The sequence below is a fragment of the Pseudopodoces humilis genome, chromosome 23 (assembly GCF_049639895.1).
Source record: "Pseudopodoces humilis isolate 2021_Gansu_Grassland_sample_001 chromosome 23, ASM4963989v1, whole genome shotgun sequence".
Lineage (NCBI taxonomy): Eukaryota > Metazoa > Chordata > Aves > Passeriformes > Paridae > Pseudopodoces > Pseudopodoces humilis.
Genome location: NC_142222.1, coordinates 3,544,962 through 3,566,636, shown reverse-complemented (window position 1 = coordinate 3,566,636; position 21,675 = coordinate 3,544,962). Strand labels below are relative to the sequence as shown.

At 46.4% G+C, this 21,675-nt stretch overlaps 1 protein-coding gene across 1 annotated transcript in view; it reads left to right on the top strand.

Annotated features, from left to right (window-relative positions):
• The window catches only part of PIGL (phosphatidylinositol glycan anchor biosynthesis class L), a 54,386-nt gene that overhangs the window by 31,305 nt on the left and 1,406 nt on the right, over window positions 1–21,675 (top strand). The window contains exons 3-6 of the mRNA XM_005525933.3: window positions 3,939–4,029; window positions 9,326–9,393; window positions 16,876–16,907; window positions 21,287–21,420. Coding sequence (XP_005525990.2) covers window positions 3,939–4,029; window positions 9,326–9,393; window positions 16,876–16,907; window positions 21,287–21,420 — 325 coding nt within the window. The remainder of the gene's footprint in view (window positions 1–3,938; window positions 4,030–9,325; window positions 9,394–16,875; window positions 16,908–21,286; window positions 21,421–21,675) is intronic.

Below are 21,675 nucleotides of genomic sequence, written 5' to 3'. Positions count from 1 at the left end.
CAGTGGAAAATTGGACAGGGATTGAGCAGTCTGTCATGTAAGGAGGGCATAACTTGGCAATATATATCTCTGAAGGTTTTGAAATCTCTACCTTGGCCAGAAGTGACCTCCCAAATGACAGGAATATTGGTCATCTTGAGCACAAATGTTCCTAGAAAGATGCCCCTACAAAACTGTGCTGGCTGCTGGCAGGGCCAGCAGTGCTGGCAAAGTGCAGCGTGTTCCAATGGCCAGGCTGAGGTGGGAGAGCAGCTCCAGCCCAGGGCAGGCAGAGGAGGAGGCCTGGAGAGGATCTGGCAGCACAAAGTGATTTTTGACATCTCTCCTTCTCAGCTGTGAGGCTGCTGGACCAAACTTGTACAAGGTGGGATGGTGGTTAATGCTGATGTGATTTGCTGTGGGCCCTTGTAGCTCCCCACAAGAGAGCTCCAGGATATCCAGGACATCCACTGCATCCTTCCTGGGCAGACCTTGGGAAGGGAAGCTGCAGATGCCAGTGTCTGCTCTGCTCAGCTTGGCAGGGAGAAAAACAAAGGAGTGAGATGGAGAAAAACAGGGTTCCTGTCTGGTTCTTGCTACCAGAGGATGGATACAGAGGAATGTGCAGGATTTTGTTTTCTGAACACGATGTTTCCTGTGACTGCTGAAATCAGTGAGCAGGGACAGACCCTTCTCCATACTGTAGCAACTGCAGCCCCATAATTCTCCATTTCCCTCTCTTGAGGCTGCAGATCCCCTGGCACAGCTGTAAATTCCCTGTACAGTGCACAGCACAGATTTCACTGAAAATTCCTGGGAAGACAGCTCTTCTGGAGCCTTAAAAGTATTTTTTTTCTTCTATGCATCTCCCCATTTTTCCCTGCATCCAAGCAGCCACCTGCATTCAATATCAGACACGTGGAATCCCATAAACATCCTTTCCAGACCGTGATCATTTGATGAAAATATGGCCAAGTGCCCAAACCCCTGTGCCCTTCCTACAGCCCCCTCCATCAGCATGACCTCCGCTGCAGGATTTATGTCTTGATGTGTGGCAGTGACTGACAGCAGCAACAAGGAGCTCTCTGGGGCAGAGGACAGGGAGGGGAACAGTCTGCTCCAGGGAATGTGCTAATTTTCACTCCTTTAGAGTCCTTTATCTCAGCCCTTCGACCTTGAGCTCAGAGGCATTATCAGCCTTAGCCAGAAAGGCAGCGTGCAGTTAACCATTGAAACGCTGAATGTTTCTCATATAAAGTCCTGAAGATAAAAGCAATGAACGGCAGCTTATTTTAATAGTGCAGCATGTCCGGGGACTGTTCAGGTTTGGGGAGAACCTATTTATGATATTAGGAAAAATACTTTTTCATGTATGATATCAAGTTTGATGTCCCTGTGGAGACCTCCTGTAAGCCTGTCCTGTGTGCATGGCTGTGTATGAACTCGGTTTTCTTCGTGACCTTTTCATCCTTATTGTACCCAATTATTGATATCCAGAGCACAGGCAGAAAATTACTGGTCTCATGCTTCCTTTACTATCATGGGAACACATTTCCAACTTCATAAAGTGTTACACAAACTCTTACCATAAAAGAAAAGTCACTTCCTGGAGCAGTCTAGATGAATTTATTGCCAGTTCTGCTGCTGACTTCTCTGGGTGACCCTGGGTTTGTCATTTAGCTGTATGTAAGTTTTTGTGTTTACAGAATGAGCTAGGAATACTTCAATGGGCCATCATGGCTATTAATGAGTTAGGAATGTGCTTCTGTGCATGTGTCCCTTGTTTGGCAAGATCAGCTTCTCTTTGGTACCTGAAAAATACGATGCAAGAAGAATATTTCCTTTTCCTTACTGGCAGTAAGTGGTCTCTCTGTGACCAGCAGTATTAGGGTAGAAGCAGAATTTTGGGTAGAATATTCCTGCTTAATCAGTTCAGTGTTGAGGGAGTTAATTTGCTCATGCCTTCAGATTGTTTTGTTTCCAGGGATTCTAAACCGTTGCCTCCAGCTGTTCATTTCCATTGACGAGGATGATCTTTATCTGTCTAAACTAGTTAAAACCTGCTCCACTACCCAGTAGTCCTTTTGGAGACAGCCCAATAAAGCTGAGTGCAGTGGCTATGACACCAAAGCCTCCTGGACATCATAAATTCCAAGCCCTACTTTTTTTTCCTGACCTCTCACTCTCAGAGCACCCTTCCTGTTTTAACGGGACTCTTGACTTCCTCCATTTAAGCCCTGTCCAAAAAGGGGAACCATGTTTGCAGTGGAAGTGATCAGTGTAAGAATCCCTGTTAGACTAATTTGCTGCTTTAATATTATTAGATTAAGGCTTGACAGATCTCAAAGGTATCATTCAAACAACTGAAGCACTGTCAGACTTGCACTTGAACTCTGGTTCTTTCTTGGGATGTTTTAGGTAAATAATATTTATAACTGTGCTCAGTTTAAGACTTGTGATATGCTGGGACTTGTCATACCTTCAGGGTCATCAGGACCACTTCTTCCTTAAACAGGAGATGTGGAAGTTTGTGTGTGAGCAGGTAAGATGCAGGTTTGTTAGGCTGATGAGGCAGCCACAGATGCACCAGGGCATCTTTCCAGTGGTGGAATTCAGGTGTCTGGTGTCTATCAGGCAAAGATGCTGTCTGTACCAGAGGGAATTGCCAACAACACAAACCTTTCTGTTGCTGTAGTGCTGCTACAGGGACCAGAGCTGGAATGTGTAGCCTGGTGTAGGAACTCCTTCCCTTGTGCTGGAGTTTCTAATTCACATTATTTGGTTCTGAGCTGAACAGGAACATGTAACACAACAGGGAAAATCTAATAGTCAGTTTGGACATAAAGCTCTTCCTTCCACTCCAGCTACTGTTAACAGCAGTGGGAAAATCTGTGGCCAGAAGACCTCTCCTGAAGACCCAGGCTGAGGTTTATTTTGGAATGTGCCAAGGAAACATTTCCCTGTAGTTTTGTTGCAGATGTTGCTGTCCCTGCAGTCTGGGGAGGGAGCAAGGCCTGAGCACTGTTGGGATGTGGCTCCTGCTCTCTGCTGCAAGCAGCTGGATCAGTTCAGCTCCAGGCCCCTGTGTCTGTGGGAGAATGCTGTGTAGTCATTTTGCTGTTGAACCACCTCACAGTGATTATCACACTTCCAGAGGAGGGGAAAGGTCTGAGAAAAAGACCAGTTTAACATGTCATTATTGGGCTTTAGCAGCTGTGTGTTATCCTATTGTTACTAATAACCTTTGCAACTTTGTGAGCAATGTTTTCTTGGCATCATTCAAACATAATGACTGGGGGGTCACATTCAGCTCTCAGTTGTGTAAATATGGAATGTTCTCTTGGCTGGCTGGTGCTATTTTGCATTTGGCTCATGATCCCTGCCCCTAGAACCGTGTAACCCAAAATACCCAGGCAGGGAGTTCAGTCACAGTGTGCTCTGCATACCAGCTGGGTATGCAAAGCACAAAATAAACACATGAACAGCTACTATCAAATCCAGGCCATATAATTACAACTCTACTGTCCTCTGGTTGTGGTTACTGGATTATTCCTGAATAAACAACTGCAGGAGTTTGCTTGGTACCTTCCCAATGTAATTCACCAGTGGATTATGATGTGGAAGTGCTTCAGAAAAATGTGTTTTTAAAGACTGGGATAAATCAAGAAAAAAGAATTTACAAAATAGATCTTGCTTGAAGTAAAGCAGTCACAAAGTCTGCCTTGGTGGTAAGAGGAAAGAGAGACCTTGGCAAATCCATGAGGAGGGTGTTGGAACTGCTCTTTCTCTTTCAACCCTCCAGTATCCGAGCTTGTAACTCTTAAGTAAGGTTCAGTGGTTTTATAGGGTAAATACATCTATCTTGATTTCATTCTGTAATTAAGATGATCTCTCTCTTCCAGAATGGTCTTTACAAAGTTCTCACCAGTGAAGTGACTGATTGCCCTTCTCATTTTCAGGGATCTTCCAGATGATCCTGCTGTGGAGTGGGACACACAGCTCCTTGCCACCCTTGTCCTGAAGCACATAGAAGCCAAGAACATCAACCTGGTAATGTGCCATATTCTGCAGCACAGGCAATTGCCACATTACTCCTGAGCCAGTGTTCTGGGCTTTGCCTTTCCCTGTAGAAGCTTTCTTTGGAGACTTTAAGGTTAGGATATATCTTCTCTCTCTGAAGAGCTTTCTTTGCTTCCCAGTGAAAAATGAACAGTGGAGGAATTCCACTTTTCTATTTCTTAACTCTTAAATGGTTTCTGTATTTTAAAGTAACCATATTGTGATGGAGTGAGCCCATTTGGGCTTTGGACTTAGATTTGAAGCCCATTGGCAGATGTGTGTTAGAGAGCTTGATTAGCAGGTTATAGGTCAGGACTGAAGAATATTAAGCTGGGGAGATTTCCTGGCACAAATAGTTTGGGGTTTTTTCCCACAGAACAGGAATAAGGGCCTAAGCATGGCAAGGGTTGTGTTCTGTTCTTGTCTGTTGAATCCTGCTTTGATCAGGCATGGCACTGTCACACACTGATTAGCAGCAAAATCACAAAACTCTCAAAGCCTTTCAGCACTTCACAAAACAAGAAACCACATCTCCTGTAGCATGAAAGCCTCACAAGCACAAAATCAGCATCATGCATCCAACTTGGTATTGATTCTAAGGCTAATTTTCCATTAAATTCATTGCTGTGCACAGAGACAAATGCTGTTTTCCTGGACTCCTTTTGTGCCTTTTGGCCCCCTGAACAGATAGGTTTTAATCTAAGCTGAAAGCTCTAAACCCACGAGGATTTGTATTGCATGTTTGTGACTCTCAGGGGCACAGGGACAAGTGCACCAAAACCCCAGAAGAAATTCTGAAAACACCAAAACTCCTCTGGATGGTTAGGAAGCATTAGGTCTTTGCCCCGGGGAAAATTAAACTCTAGGTGTTTGTGCTGGGGGAGGCTGGAGCCTGCCACTGACAGAGCTGAGCTGAGCAGTGAAATGTGGGGTTTGCAGAGCAGAAAACATTCCCTGCCAGGGTGGGAGCTGCTACATTGCCATCAGCTCTTCCCTGAGCAGCACAGAGGACAAATCACTGCAGCAAGACACAGCAGCAGCACCAAGGGCAGCTGGAGCAGCTTCTCAGGGCTGCTGGTAATGAACTGCTCTGGAAATGTTCATTATTTGAAGTGTCCCATGCAATCACACAGGTCTTAGGTGTTTGCTCTAATACCATTCATTTAGGAGCAGACTGAATTTGCCAGCAGCAGCGAGAGAAGCTAATTACCTTTGTTAAACATCCTGCAATTTAAAACTTCAGAGTTTGCTGTCTGTGACATCTCTGCTGTCCTAAACAAACAGTCTTGCCTTGAAAGGCAAACTGAGTCCATTTTTCACTAATGTTGAAATTCATAGAACTGGCTGAACATGTTTAATGCACCTTGAAGAAACCAAAAACTATCAGAGTTCCAGACCAACTCAGTGGAGTGAACACGACTGGAAGGTGTGTATTGATGTAGCTATCCCAGTGGGAAAACTTTCCCCAGTTTTCCCAGTAGTCACAGCACCGACAATGGTATCTTTATTATCTTTATTTACAGAACATGTTGTGTGCCATCTGGCAGTGGAGCAGGGGCTGCAATTCCAGCATGTCTGAAAGGAAGGATTGCAAGGCAAGGGGTCCCACATGTTCTGTGTAGTTTCCTTCCATTATGTGGTTACTCATTTGTTCAATTGCCCTGAAAGTCCAGGAGTAGCTCAATCTTTTTGGGAGCTACAGGGACATATTTCATCCATGCTGTGCATTAAATAGTGCAGACACAGAAATTAATGGTTGGTGTACTCAAAGCCAAAACTAATTTATAGACTTTGGAAATTATTTCTTGCCTGCTGGATTTACAAGCAAAAGCCAGTGTTGCAGGGAAAGGCAACCAAGGATGCTTTGTCTTGATCCAGATTAGAAAGTGTTTGGTGTGTAAAAAAAGAAGTTACATAGTATTGTGTGAGCTCCAGGCAGGCTCTTGTTGCTCCTAAATCAGACACAAAAGACATCTCCAAACTCACAAGAGACTCAAAGGAAGTTTGTATCTCACTAGCCTCTGGGAGTGTAAGGAGAGATGCTCAGGGAAAGGCTGTGAGAAGTGGAGTTGCGTGCTGTGGCATTTGAAGGAATGGTCCTTGTTAAAAGGCAGAGACCTTTGTGTCCCCACAGCAGATGTGTGCTGTGTTTGAAGCACTGTGTGACACCAGAGAGAGGAGGAGAACCTCAGCTTTGAGGTGTGGGGAGGGATCATGGACTCCAGACCTCTCAGGAGTTTTCTCTTCTGCTGGTAATTGAGTAATTTCCTCTGTGCTCTCCCCTCTCTGGAAGGGATTTCTGGACCTGTTTGTCTTGGCTGCTCCTCTGGCTTCCACTAGTGAAAGCCTCATTTCCTGAATACCAAGGTCACCCAGAAGAAAATCCAGCAACAGCAGCAGCTCCCATTTCAGAACAGGTGTGGGGAGGGAACTCCCTCTTGCCCTAAAGATTTCATTGAACAATAATTTCCACATGAAGTATATTTACTATCCCAGCCTTCCACTCCCAGAACTGGCTAAGCCTGTTTTTAACCCAGACAATTTCAAGATGTTCAGGTTTTCTCATCCTGTCCTGATTGTTTGCTTGATTTCATCATCAGCCTGGTTCAGGTTAGGAGTTAAAAGCCGGAACAGCAGGAGCTGCACTGGGTGGAAGGAGCAAATGCTCCCATGTGAAAATATCTTCCGCATGTGAGAAAGAAATTCAAATTCCTTATCAATGAAATGAATCACTGATGCCAGAGGGATTGATTTACATGTGATTGCTGCCTACTTTAAGTCATGAACAGCACAGTGGTACTGTGGAATCAGAGCCCTGTTAGATGACTTCTGTAGATATTTAGATGATATATGATATATTTAGGGTGGGACATCCCTGCTGTCCCAGAGGCAGATGTGCACTGAGAGGGATGAGACAAAGGCAATGCCACCTTGACCAAGTCACTGTGCAGATACCTCGGGAATTGTATTTAAAAATTCCTTTATTTGAAGAGACAGGCAATTCAGGTGTAAATGTCCTAACAGTAAACTGGACTCCAGCAATTGGAAATGGGCTCTGTGTAATCTCTTCAGCTGGTTCAGACATTACATAAGCTCAGCAGCTTCTATTTGAAAACAGATGTGGAGAAGAAAAACCTCCAAAGGTGTTTCTGAGTAGATAATTCCCATGTCAAGAATATTTCCTAACCCAGCCTTGTTGCTCCCACAGTTGGCCCAAGCCAGTTTTGTAAAAGCAATGATTAGTTTATTTAGTCTGCTCACAGAAGTCTCTTATCTCAATCTTCTGGTTTGTTCTCCTGTAACCTCCACAGAAGAAAAAAAAAAAGTGTGTTTTGTCTTGTCTGGGGTTTTTAACTTGATTTCCTAAGGAAACAGGAATAATGCAATTGTATTTATATATATGTGCACATGCATGTTTCAAAATAATTTAGAGCCCATTGGCTAATTTCAGCCACATTTGACAGCAGGGTACTGCTCTTAAAAATGTTCTGTTTGTACAAGTTACGTTGAAATCAGGGACCAGGCAGAAGAGACAAACCCTCTCTCTGTCCCTATTGAGTAAAAAGGTTTAGTGCAAGTCCAGCCTTTATCAGACTCACACTGTTACTCACCTGAAGAGGAATTTATTCTACCTGCACTGAGTGTTGTCATCTTAGGGAAGTACCACTCTAAGTAGGAGTGACTTCAGAGTGTGTTTTTTTCTTATCTGTAAAGTCCAGGGTGCTGTGCTCACCCCGAGCTGTGCTGAATTTGTGTGTTTCCAGATGGGCTCCTCCAAAAGCTGATGTCCATGGTGAGGCTCAGCACCATGGCAGGCCCTGCAGAGCTCTCTGGTAGTGCTGATGTGCAGCAGCAGCCAATGTTAAACACATCTTTTTTCTCCTTATAAAATAGGGGTTAACCGAAAATGCTTCTTCATACACGAATGAAACCAATTTTGGTCCCACCAGCAAAGAGCAACCTGGTCCCTGCTGGCAGCCACTGGGCAAAGTGGAAAGTCTAACTGTGGGCTTGTCCTGGGTGGGTGGGTTTATAAGCAGGCTTGTGTAAAGTTTGTGGGTTTTGAAGTATTTCTTATCACTGCCTTAGTGTTTCCTCTTCCTCTTGACTCAATATCCTGTGTCTCAGAGGGCCTCTCTTGCTGGAGAGTGGAGGAGTAAGTTGCAGGATGGGCACAGTGGCTTTTGATCTTCCCCTGATCTCTAACCCAGTGCTCCAGGCCTTGCATATAAAATAGATTTTGAGAAGGGAGGTGCAGTGAGTGAGCCAGGCTGTAGCATTTCCTTCCCTGAAGAGAGAACAAGCTGGCAAGGAAGCAAACATTGCCTGAAGCATGGGAGTTGGTTTCTTCCTGATGCCAGAGAAGGGAGCTGTGGAGAGCTCTGCTGCTGGGCCTATCCAGGGACTGTCACTTTCACTCCTTGGAAAGAAGATGGGCACACATTCCCTGTCCACTCTGCACTCTGTGCTGCTTGGTTGGAACTAGGAGCCTTTAAGTACCCATTGCACAGCCCCAGAGAGGGAGTGAGTCCCCAGGGTGATGCCTCAGCCCTGACACACTGTTGGTGGGTCTGAGGGCAGGCAGCCAGGGATGTTCTGTGCTCTGGTCACTGCTGTGTTCACACATTACTTCTGCATTTTGGAGTTCCCATTTCTCCCTGCAGAGAATCAATTAACAATATGATCTCATTCAGCGAAAAGCCTGATTTGGTTGTACAAAAGTACATTTAGATTGTTTAAAAAGTCTTCTTCTCCTATCAGATTATTTTATCACTATGTTATTCTGTGGTGAAGCCTCATTACAACCAGGACAGTCATGGATGCTTGTGTGGCTCTTGTTGCAGCAATGTGCTGATTCACAGCTCAGCAAACCATACCTTCACCCTGTCATCCACAGGCACTGGAGGATGCTCTCAGATCCAGGAGAGAGTGATTCATAGAGCTGGACCTCTCAGGTCAGGAACACATTTGCAACAGATCACTTCAAAAGTGACCTTTTGCCCTGGTAATAAGTAACAAGTGCATCCTGCCAGTGGGGACATGATCTTTGTCATCTTTCTGTTGCTTAAGCTGTTAGGCTGTGTAGTCATCTAGTTTCAGAGTGGCTTGTTTGTTTGGTTGTGTTTCTGTGGCATGAGGAGTTCACACACACAAGGCCTCATTGTGGAACACATAAACAACTCTATTAGAGCAACAGGCTGGGACAGGGCTTGGATGTCAAAATTTGGAACTGCACAGGCTCCTCCTCCTGCTCCTAATTGCTTCTTGTTGTGTGGTTTTATTGCAGGTGGTGACGTTTGATGCGGGAGGAGTGAGTGGCCATGCCAACCACATCTCTCTTTACACTGCTGTCAGGTACAATATCTGCAAACTTCTCTGGGTGCCTCCATGGGCTGGTGCAGGATCCTTGTGGTGCTGCTGTAGAAGGAGAACCAGGGGCAGCACTCACTTCACGGCTCCAACTCAGTGCCAGGCTGTGGCACATGACACTGGAGAAACTGCCACAGCTCTGGAAATAATCTTTTAATGTTCCATCAGCTGGGACCGTGCCAGTCTCCCTTTTACTGGGCCCTCTTTGCTTTTCCTGTCCTTGATCCCACTAAAATATGCCACTTTGCACTTCTGCTTTGAGGAGAGTGTGAATACCTGATGGCTGAGCTGGTGGCAGGTGGGTTTTGGAAAGTTCTTCACCAGAAGATGTTGCCATCTTGTCCAGGTACCTGAATTTACCTCTCTGCCCTGAGAACATTGCTCTTTCACAGGAGCTGTCCCTATTTACCACTTTTAGGAAGAGTCCATTAGTTCCTTCACCTTTTTATTCCTTACATTACGGGACCCTCTATCTCTGTACTTTGATAGTAAGGTTAATAGACAAGAATCCCTTTATTAAAATCACTAAAATTACACTGGCAAGACAGCCACTGTATTTTACTTTAACCCTCTGCTCATTCAGACCTCATGGAGTCCTAGAGAGATTTCCTCCAGAGCTGCCTCTGCCTTTCCCAGGCATGAGAAGAACTCTTTGCAAGTATAGCTTTGTATTTATAGCACCCATTTGTTTTCCGAATCATCTGTGCAATTCAAATAAACAAATTCTTCTGGCTCTCCTTTCTGACAACATCACAGTCTTTCTCACTTGCTAGAGAAAGCCACTGTGCCACAGAACCCATGCTGGATCCTTCAGCTCCTCTGGGAAGATGCTGAGAGCTTTGACAGCTTGAATTCAGTGTCAGAGGGTGATCTTGCCTTTTCCCAGCAACTTCTGACATAGCCTAACAGAGGAGAGGGGGTGGAGTTAAAGCAAGCAGTGTCTTTGGGCTGAGTGGGGAGATGGTTTCAGGCACGGTTTGAGGAGTGAGCAAAGGCTGATGGCTGAGGAGCAGAGGTTGATGGCCAACACTCACAACATTGGTACAGAGGGACTAAAGAGCTTCCAGCTGCCTGGACTTCTGTTTGCTCACTCAACTGCTCTATGACCTACAAAGAGAAATGAAAGGCAGGTTGCTAGGTGTCCTCCTCCACCCTGAAGATGTCATGGGAAAACATGCTAGCAGCTGAGCTGTACATGAGAAATTTAAGGAAAACTCTTGATTTTGATCCCAGTTCTACTCTTATCTTACTTCGTGGCTGTGCAGAAATCACTTTCCCACCTTCATGTTTCATGTTTCCTGTGTGTGCAGTGGGATTTCACCCTCTTCTTGTCTCAGAGCATGTTACCAGGAAATGCTCATTGTCTACAATTCCCTTGAACCCAGAGCTTTGCATTCGTCCTCAGCTAGAGCAGAACATAGTCTGGGCTGATGAGATCTGTGTTGATAGGGATACCAGAGCAGCAGCAGTTCTCATTAACTAAGGGCTTCTTTGTGTCTTGTCTCCCTTCCAGTCCTGAATCAGCAGAATTAATCATGATAGCCCCATCATCTGCATGTGGCAGGAGTGGTGCTGTGGCTGCTGAAAGGTTAAGTTTATTTTTAGTGGCTTGCTTGCCCTCATTATTTTTCAGTTTGTGTTATGGAGGAAGTAGAGCGTGACTGTATCACTCCTGACTCTCAGTGCCCTGATGAGTTCTCACATGTTGGCCAGTACAGGCAGCTCTGGGAGCATAAACTGAGGCTTCTCCTGTCCCCCTGTGCTAGCAGAGCTCTGCAGAGCAGCAGGGGCTGCCCCTGGGGCCCCAGTGCTACATGGCAAGAGAAAGGCAAACGACCTTTCCCCTCTAGGTATCATCTGCAATGTATTTATTAACCATCTTTAAACAAGTCCTGCAGGGTTCTGCCTCCACTGTGAAAAGTGGAGGAAAGAATGAAGCAGGGGGCTGTTGCAGGGATCCTCAGCTCTTTTGGATGCTCCCAGTCTCTGGGAGACAGGCTTGTGCCCACTTCCATGAGATTACTTTCTGCAAGAGCAGTGGTAGAACAGGTTCTGTGACCCCTCCCACAGCTCCTCACTTCAGGAGGTGCAAATTATTGAACAGCTTCAAGGAATAAAACAGTTCAGGAAATGGTCACAGCTGAGCAGATGCTCAGTGTTGTCTGCTAAGGGCATAAATATTCTTTCCGGTATCTGGAACTGAGAGGTTATGTTCAAAGGAGCAGGAACTACTCAGGAGAAATGAGCTCTTTCCCTTGCAGCAACTTTCCTCCTGACAGCTTGCAGGAGTCCAGCTGCTTCTGTGTGCCTGCCTGGCCTTCAGATCTGGGAGGAACTGGGAAATGCCGAGGTTCAAGGATTTGTTCTTCTGGAAGGGAAAAATAAGAAAAAACAGGATGGGAGAGGAACACAAATTGCTATTTGATTTCAGTCTCCCCTGGGAGTATTTCAGTTCTAGCTTCCAAACAGAAAAAAAACTCAACCCAAACCTAAGAAAAACCCACTGCAGCAAAGCAGAGAACTGGAAGCAATCTTCTGTACCTTGATTTGGCAACATCATCCTCTCTTATCCCCCAAAACAGGAGCTTTCCCTGTGGCCATGGGAGGTTGGATCCTTTATACTCATCCACAGAGTAGGTCTTGAGTGACATCCAGGTCACTTTATCCCCCCTCAGCATTTGGCCAGTCACTAGGCACTGTGGTAATGAGCTTGGTAAATACTGTGTGGCAGGAATATTGGAAAATCTCTTTCCTGCACTCTGAAATAACAGTGCCTATGCTGAGATCACATGTAATATCAAGGTGGTTTGGTTTTGCATGAGTCACTGTGCATTTTGATTTTAAACAACCCCTCTTGCCCAGGAGCCTGGCAAATGAGGGGCTGTTCAGTTTGTTGTTTGCTTGCTTGGGATGGAGAGGAATCATCTTTTTGAGGAGGAAAAAGAAGGACTGTACCACTTGTTTTCTTTAGTGAGCTATCAAATCCATTTCATCCCAGCTAGAACAGAAAAGAATAGTCTTGTCTGCTTAGGGCAGAGCAAACTGAGTGGAAAATAGGAGCTGCTATATTTAACCACTGTGCATTTTGTTGTTATAGCAACTGCATCTATAAAACTTCTATCAATGATGCCATATAAAATGCTACATCAAGGAATCATTAGCTGAGCCTATTCTCGTCAATTCCATTTGGAAAAACACCTCTCGGTCCTGCAGGATGTTTTTTAACATTCACCAGCTCTGTGGCAGGTTGTAAATGAGGCTGTATAGAGATAATATTTGGGAGCTTTATCACTCAGCAGTTGATTAGGATGCAGCCTGAGTGCCACCAATACCTTGTTGCACTCCCATGTCCCATCCTGGCCACCAAATGCCCCATTCCTGAATGCCATGGACACTGTGCAGAAGGGCTGCACTGAGGCTCCCTGGAAAAGGAGGGTTAGTTAAATGCCAGCAGCAAATCTGTGTATGGAAACAATGAGCAGAGCAGTGTCCAGCCAATCCCACTTGGTGAGAGCCATTCTCAGAGGCCACCAACTGCATCCCTCCCCAAGAAAGCACAGTTCTGCTGTGAAATTCTGTTGAATTTCCAAGGCCAGGTCTTAAAGGACAGGGAGGAAGCTGAGTTTGGGTGATTAGCTTGATAACAGTGAATTATATCCCATTTATCGTTTTTAGTTGGTGCCTTCTTACAGTGTGGGGCTGGGAGATCTCTCCCTCCTTTCAGCAGCTGTAGCCCATGCATTTCTCACTTGTTTTACTGATCTTAAATGTCCTGGGGGACCTTATGAGTGATGGCTGTGGTTGCAGCCAGACTGTCCCCATAAGGCTGAGACAGAATTGTACTCCGCTGTCCATCCTTGAGACTTCCCCTCAAAGCTCTGTGCCCTGGCATATATCCCATAGCTGGGTATGTATTCTAGATTTTATCTCGTTCCTTTATCCCTTTCCCTCATTCCTTAATTTGACCAAGTTCATTCATCCCGGTGCCCTTCCATGACACTGTTAAGAGCCATTAAGATTAAAGCTGAGCATGGAGCACAGCACAGAAAGGGTTCCCCCTAAAAAAGGCGCTTTTTCCCCAAAGAAACAGAAGGGGTGTTCTTCCCTGTGTCCTTGGGCTGCTGGCAGTGAGGGGAGCACATTCTTCTCTCAGACAGTGCAAGGCCCAAAGCACAGAGCAGGAACAGCTCTGTTAGCTGGAAGATCTCTGGATTGCCACTGGCAGAACCATCTTTTGCCACTGCCCCACGTGTGAGTGCAGTGCCTGAGCAGTGTTGTACTAAGTGTTGCTCCATGGTGTAGTTCAGGGTGCATGGAAGTGGAGCCAGAAAGTCCAGTTGGGGAGGAAAGAGGCATTCCAGAGAGCAAACATCCAACATCTGGCAAGTATATCCTTCTAATGTGTCTGTGATTCCTAGGAGACTGCCTGTTCTTCCTCCCTCACATCTGTTTCATCAGATTAATTGGGCAGATTAGAGGTTGGGATCCTAAATGGAGCCCCAGTGCAGCTTTAAGACATCCATTCTTTGCCATGCTCTTCAAAACTGTAATTCCCCAGTGCTCCTCAGCAGCCAGCAGTCAGTTCAGTGAAGGGTTTTGCCTCTGGCTTGGGAAACTATTTGGAGAGTGAAGTCATTGAATTCAATGAACAACTTCTCATCAAACATCACCCAAACTGTAACACACCCTTGTGGGCATGAGCCCCAGAGGAATTCTGTGCTCCATCTTGACTTGTTCCTTCTTGGAACAGCTTGGGAGGTTTCACTGGTCAGTGTCACAGAGGAGCTGACCCACCCACACCTGTCCTAGAGGATGCCTGAGTAAAGACAGGGAATTTGGGAGCAAGCTCAGTGCTGCAGTTTGCAGGGTGAGGGCATCGGGCCATCTCAGTGTTTCTGCTGAGCAGATGGAGCCAGTGGCTGCAGACAGCAACAACCTTCAAAGCAGCTGGGCCTTGAGGGAGGAGCTGGGGCTGAGTTCTTGCAGGGCAGGAATGGTTGGAGCCTTTGGATATCTCATGGTCTTCCCAAATTCTTCACTGCAGAGGGTCTCACGTGTGGATCTGAACCTACCACAGGCATAACAGAGAGGGTGCAGGGAGAGGTGCCCTGTAATCACCGGGCTCTGGCATTTGGGCAGTGGGTGGGAATGAGCCACCTTAGGTCACTTTATGTTTAAAAAGGATTATAAAAAGTCTCTCAGAGAAAAAATACAACACCCACATGGAAAAATCTCCTGAAAAAGAGCCTGTTTGTGTTTTACTTTTTGAGATTTTATGCCAAACTCATTTCGCCCAAACCACAGCAAGTCCAATCTGTAAAACAACATTCCCAAAATGGCAACAACTGAGAACTGCAACCTCTCCCCTATTTGGATGTGTCCCATGGAGACGCTCCAGCAGGGTGGAGATGGGAGCGAGAAGATGGATTTGGGAGAGGATTGGCTCATTTTGTGAACGTGTGCAGGAGGTAGAGCTTCATGTTTCTCTCTCTCTCTCTCTCTCTCTCTCTCTCTCTGCAACCACAGAGAAATAGAAATGAGCAAGGCTGCAATTCCTCTGCACACAGAGCTGGGTGGAGCCCGTTCCCAGGGCCCTGCACTGAGCCTTGCTGAGAATTGAAGCATTTGGATTGGGACAAAAGGGATGAGGAGAGATGCAGTTTCTTCATGTCTGTTCTTCCAGATGAGTGACAGGTCAGCTGGCAGCAGCTTTGAGGACCTTTCAGTAACCAAACACAGTTTGTGTCTCCATGAACCTTTACAGAAGCACAAACTCCTTAATTTACTGCTGATTCACACTTTTCTTCCCTGCTGAAGATGCTCCCTGTTCCTGCTGAAATGTTTCCATATGAGCTGGATCTCTCACTCCTGTTTTTAGTGACAGGAATGGTTATTATTAGCTCCCTCTTGGAGCAGCTCAGTGCTTTGAAGGTGCCTCCATGGCAGAGCAGCACACCCAGAACAGACACTGGGCCTTCAGAGAGTTTGTCAAATTTCACAACCACTCACTGCTTTATCTCTCCAAGCTTATTCTAAAAGGTTCCCTGCTAACTATACCAAGTGCTGAATCACTTCTTTGTGTGGCCAGATTCCACTTGTGAGGGAAGAAACCTCTGGCAGAAGAGCAGAGCAGATATTAATGGAGATATTTAAATTACAAGGCAACATTTAACAATCTTTGTCAGAGCAGTAAGACTTGAGTGGTGGGGTAGAAGGTGGCCAAGTCACTATTCCAAGGCCGTTGTTTAGTAGGAAATGGCATTGCTTTGGCTCTGGAGCAGAGGACACCACTGACAGGAGAATCTGTTTAAATATGTTTTCTGATTGCTGTTTGAGTTCTGTCATGACCTGCATTTCTGGCTTGACTTTTGCTTTGTATTGCATTGGGTATTCATCACTCCGTGCTTCCTATTTTGTCTAGGCCTGTGTAGCTAATCCTTTTCCTTGAACTTAACCAACAGCCAGAGATAATCCTAGTTTGAAAGTGACTGGAGAAACACAGTTTACATATAATGCATCTTTTATCCTGGCTGATTTACACATGAACTGGCACATTGTCCTTTGTTAGATACACCACTATAAGGTGATAACAATCTCTTTAAATATTACATAGGGTTAAATAACTTTATGATTATTATTATTTCCTTTCTCGTTTTGGCAAATGTTCCATTGTTTGGATTTCTTTTTCTCCTGGAAGAGCAGGACTGGGTGTGGGACAGCCCTGAGTGCCATCTGCTGGAGACCTGCTGCTTCCCAGCCCTGCCGTGGGCCAAATCCAGGATGGGAATGTCAGCTCAAGTGCTCCTAAGCCATGAGCAGGAAAAACAAGAGAATTAAGAAAGGAATTGAAATTAACACCTTCTGATGCCCTCACTATCCCAAGGTCATTTGCTTACACTTCCTCATGGAAGTGCCATCACCATTCACATCTCCCATTCTTGGCCCTCCCGTTCTGTTTTGCTATAGAGACTCCCCAGGACAAAGTCATGAAGGGATCAAAGTCTTGGTGAGCAAAAAGCCAGAGAAGTTTCTCAGATGTCCCAGTGCTGGCCTGGGTTAGAAAAAAAGTCTTTTTGGTGCCCAAAGAGGAGCAGCTGCTGAGACAATGCCCCTGGCCAGCATAGCCTGGGCTTTACACAGCCAGAGGTGCTCCCAGGGGTGAACAGCCTTTGGCAGCCTCTTGAGTTTCCCTTAAGAAGTCTGAGAGTGAATTTGATTTATGGAGCTGATTTGTGATGTGTCCCAGCAGCCAGAATGAGGAAAGGAATGGCAGAATAGTGTGGGGAGCGAGGCTTAGCCCTGCCTGAGGTGAATCCAGTGTGGGCTCCTGAAGTTTCTCACAAGATTGGCTATTGTCACTGTGTGTTAAATGAAAGGGGTTGGTTTAGCATGCAGGGGTTTATTCCTGTAAAATCAGGGCTTGAGTAATTCCACTGAGTTGATCCCCTTGTATCTTTTCTTTCACAGGTACCTGCATTCAGAGGGGAAGTTACCTGAAGGTAGGAGTCCATCATCTCCCATCCCACCTCTCATCCCCACCCTGCAGTCCTATACATCACTCTTGTGTCCAGGGTTCCAGCTGCCCAGCACTGCACTGCATCCTGCACTGCAGATGAAACCTACAGCTGAACTTTTATCTTCCTGCCATTTTTTACCTGTTCAGGCTTCTCTGCAGTCACTTTTCAGTCTCCTGGGGTTGTCCTGCCTCAGTGGTGTGATGTCTGGCCTGTGCCTCTTGGTTGAATTTGAGTGCTCTTTCCAGGTCCCTCAGCTTAGTCACAGAGTTATTGGTCACATCTTGCTTACAAGCCTTTTCCCTTTTCTGTGACAAAAGTCTCAGAAACAATTACCCACTTAGCCAAAAATATTTGCATGTCACAAGTTAAGCCTCCACCGAAATGTGCTCAGGAAAGGAACTTGAAATCTGCAGTGGCACAACAAATTGTAGTGGCTTCTTCCACCTGTGAGCAAGAATCTCCCAGAAATTCTCTGTACAAGTAGGGAAAATAAAGGAAGTACAGAAAGAGGTTTCTCCTGACCCCTTTTCTAGAGTAGAGCTGCAGCCCTTATCTCTAGCAAACAGTGCCTGCCCAGGGGCAAATGTGTGGACCTCATTTAAGCACAAAGCTGTCACTCAGCTGTTTGCACAGAGCACAGGAAGGTGGCTGAGCCAGGCCCACCCAGTCAATATGCTGCTCCCTCAGCAGCCATCCAGGCTGTGTTCCTTTAATGCTAATTCCCAAATCATTGTAGGATTTGAATGAGTCACAGCAAATCAGTTTTAATTCTCTGCTAGCAGGAAGTTGCAGGCCTAATGAGACAGCATGAGCCAAGATGGCAGAATGCCCTTAAGCTGAACTCTGACTCCAGTCCCTTCAGTTGCCCAGTTCATGAAAGAGGACTATTAGTGCCAGCTTCCTTCCTAGGACCTTTTCTTTGTTCAGAGCAGCAGAGCTCTGTGTGCTGCGTGCAACACAAAGGACAAGGAGCTGCAGTGGTTGATGTCGGTGCTGGCTGTCAGGCCCCATCTACACTGAGCCACCTTCATGTGCTGCTCATGCAGGTTTCACTCTGGTCCTGAATATGGGCTGTGCCTCAAATCCATTCAGGTTTGAAACAGACCCACATACAGAGAACATTTCCATTTCTCCAGCAGCATCAAGAGACTGCTGGAGCTCTATGCAAGCCTTGCTGCTCTGATTACATCACATCTGACATGACCTACAAACACCAAAGGAACGGGGAGCTCCCATGCTGCTGCTTATGCTAAGCCTTTCCAAATATAGTTCCAGTCTCGTTGAAATTCCCAGTATTTATAATTTGATCTGGCAGGCGTGCAGGGCTGTGCATCAGAGGGGCTTAATGAAACAAGAGTGAAACAAGAGTGATGCTGGGATTGAGGCTGTCTGGATGGAGCTGAAAGGCATGTTCAGGCTGTGGAAAAGTGCTGCGCTGCTGTTGGGAAGAGGGAGTTGTTTGTGGGTGAGCCTGTGTAAGCCCATGTGATCAGGGAATCCACAGAAAATCTTGCAAATGCAAAAGCCAGCTAAGCCTTGCATTGCCTCAGTGATAGGCAAATGAGCACCCTAAATATCCTGCTTTGCTTTCTAATGCCTTTAGCCAGCACAAACACAACAGGCTTTTTATAATCTGTAATCAAGTTCTCCAGCCCAGGCACAAGCACTTGTTTCAAGAAGCCAAGACAACTGCTGGATGTGCTCCCACCCCTGCCACTGGCCCCTTCCAGCTATAACCAGTGCTCTTCCAGAAGAACCTGTGCCTCATTCCATCACAAGCAGTGCAGGTCTGCAGCACACTGAGTGCTCGCTCAGGAGCTCCTCATTCTAGGCATCCTTGCTGCCTGAGTGATTTGGAAGTGGAAAGACAAGCTGAGCAGGCCGTGGGCTTCACACACTTCTATTCTCAGCCTAATCCATGAGCTATATTGATCCTGCCCTTTCTGCCAACCTGGAGAGGTTGCATTACACTGCTAATCCCATCCTGCCCAGGTCACAGGCACAACAGGCTCTGAAAAGCTTCACCTGCTGGTGTCACAGGAGCAGACTTGTCAATGACAGTGCTGCTCTCACCCCTCTTGGCAGGGAGCAGCGCTGCTGTTTCTCTGAACCCTTTTCCATCTCTCCCTGGACTGTACATTCCTTCCCTGCTTTATTTCATCTCACATTGCCATGCAGAGCAGGCTTTGCTGTCAGCACATGGAAATCCTGGTTGGATCACTGACACGGAGGGCTCTTACAGTGCTCTTCTTTTTGGGGAGCTGGATGCCACCACTTCACCTGATCTGACCAAGAAGAACCCAGCAGGTCAGAGCCATCCACACTGAAATCAACTGCCATGGTTTTAAGTCCTTATTGCTGAGCTTTGGGGAACAAAAGGGTCCAACTGCTTCATGAATTAATATTTCTCAGGGAAAAAAATGAGGAAAGGGAGAGCACATTTGGTTAACAGAGCAGCCCAAGCTTCAGAGAGTGGTGCGAAGCCTCTCTTCCCATTACTGTGAGTAGGAATTGATGTGGCATTGCCAGAGTTCATTAAAGCCTTCCAGGAAAGGAAGTTTTGAAAAGCAAACAGGTGCCATTGCTGAGGACAGGAGCAGCACTGTACTAATTCTTCCCTCTGAAACTACCCCAACAGCAGCCCAGAGGATCTCTGCAGAGGAAGGGGAAGAATGGTTCCCCCACTCATGGCACATCGCAGGTTTCCTTCCAAGGTTGCTATTCGGAAACAAGAAATATCTCCAAGTGAGATAAAAGGAGTGTCAGGGCGCTTCTGTGAGCGACTGCAGCACTTGTGCCTGCAGAACATCCCTTGAGAGAGCAACTGGAGCTGATGGCAGCCGAGCAGCTCTGCCAGTCCCTCGTCCCGGCAGGCTGTGAGCGGGACAGGGGCTCGGGTTCTCGGTCAGGAGGCATCCGAGCCATGCTGGTCGCACATTCCCGCACGTCCCGGGGCTCTCGGCATTACCCAGCTGCTGCTCGTGACCCCGCGGGGCCGGGGCTAAGGCCCGGCCGGGACGGGAGGTGCCGGAGGGATGCGGGTCCCGCTCGGGCCCCTCCGCAGCCGGCGGATGCCGCCACCTCTCGGCGGCTCCCGAGCACCGCCCGCCGCTTCCCGGCACGGCACCGCGGGCTCGGCAGCGCCTCTGGAAGCACCGTGGTGATTGAGGGCTCTACCTCTGCCCAGTGTTGCCCACAGCAGGAGAAAATCGCTGTTGTGAATGCTCGGTGTGACCTGCTGGGGAGTCAGGTCCCAATGTCCCGTGTCCCCTTCAGTGGAGGGGGAGCAGCACCCTCTGCGGTACTGACATGAAGAGTTAACCGGTCTGGCTCTGGAGAGTGGGAGAGGACTGCTGAAAAGTTGGAACAACACCCTTGGAGAAAAGAGAAGAAAGAAAGGAATTGAAAGATCCTGGAGATGTGCCAGAGGGAGTCCATGAGAGCTTTGTTCTGTCTCTTCTGTGTAATTTCACTGTTTCAGGGCTCACTGAAGGAAACCTCATTGCAAATCGAATTGCATCTGTGACCACCTGTGTAAACTGTGACTTTGGCCTCTTCTGTCAAACTTTAATATAATGTGGAAAGTGTGGAACATAATCACAGCAGCTTCCAAACCAAGGAGATCCCAAAGCAGCTCCCTTGAGAGCTGCAGGCTCTTAACGGGACCATCAGTAGCTCTGAACTCATCAGTGGAGACAATTTAGCAATGGTAAAAAAAAATAGCAATTAACTTTTGAGTTCAAAGGGATCTTTAAAACAGAAAAAAATGCCCTTCAACATCAGCAGAATCTTGAAATCTCGTTACCTTCATCTGCTTCATCACAAACATCTGCAATGAATTCAGGAACTTCTGTTAAAGTGTAACTGCCTGCTGGAGTTAATATTTGATTCCTGAGGTTTGTAAATATTTATTCTCTAGCTAAGAATTGGAGTAGAAATATGAAATTACATTTTGGTAGCTGAACCAGAAACTACTGTTTTAAAATTCCATTGTATGATATAGTGTCAGCATTCAGAGAATCATCTGCACCTATTTTTTTGAGCCTAATTATGCAGGAAGAATTTAAATTACAAGCAAAAAAACCACCCAGTTTTTGGGATATTCAAAGCTAGCTTTGCTTTTCACAGGCTATTACAGAACAACAACTGTACAAAGAATCACACACAGAATAAGAGCCAATGCAAATGGTCATAGATGTGCACTGGGCACAAAGAAATCCTGGTGGGTGCATCAGAAGTTGTTCTCCTTTTACACAAAAAAGATTCCCAAGGCCAGCAGCACAGGGAAGCTGCTGAGCCTGGAGAAAAGAGCACCTTACAAGAATGCTGTTCTGATATATTTATTCCTTTTCTCTGTGTAGGGTGTCGTGTGCTCGTGCTGGAATCAGTAAATCTCTTCAGGAAATACATTTCCTTCCTGGATGTCCTCATTTCCTGCCTCCTGCCCAGGGATGCACTCTTCATCCTCACAGAGGAGGAGACCGAACAAGCCAAGGTGAGATATGTGGCACCTGCTTGACTGGCTCATCCTCATTGTGAGCACTTCAGTCACAAGTGTCACATTCCCAGGGAATGTCAGAAGTAATTGTACCCATGGGTTATAAATGTCACTGAGGAATGTCTGCAGCAATTTTAAAAACATGGACAAGCAAGGTTAGCTCATGTGCTGCATGACAGGACAGGGCTGAGATTTTTAGTTCAGTCACAGGGCACTGAGTTTTACACTCTCCAGGATGTAGGATGCGTTTCA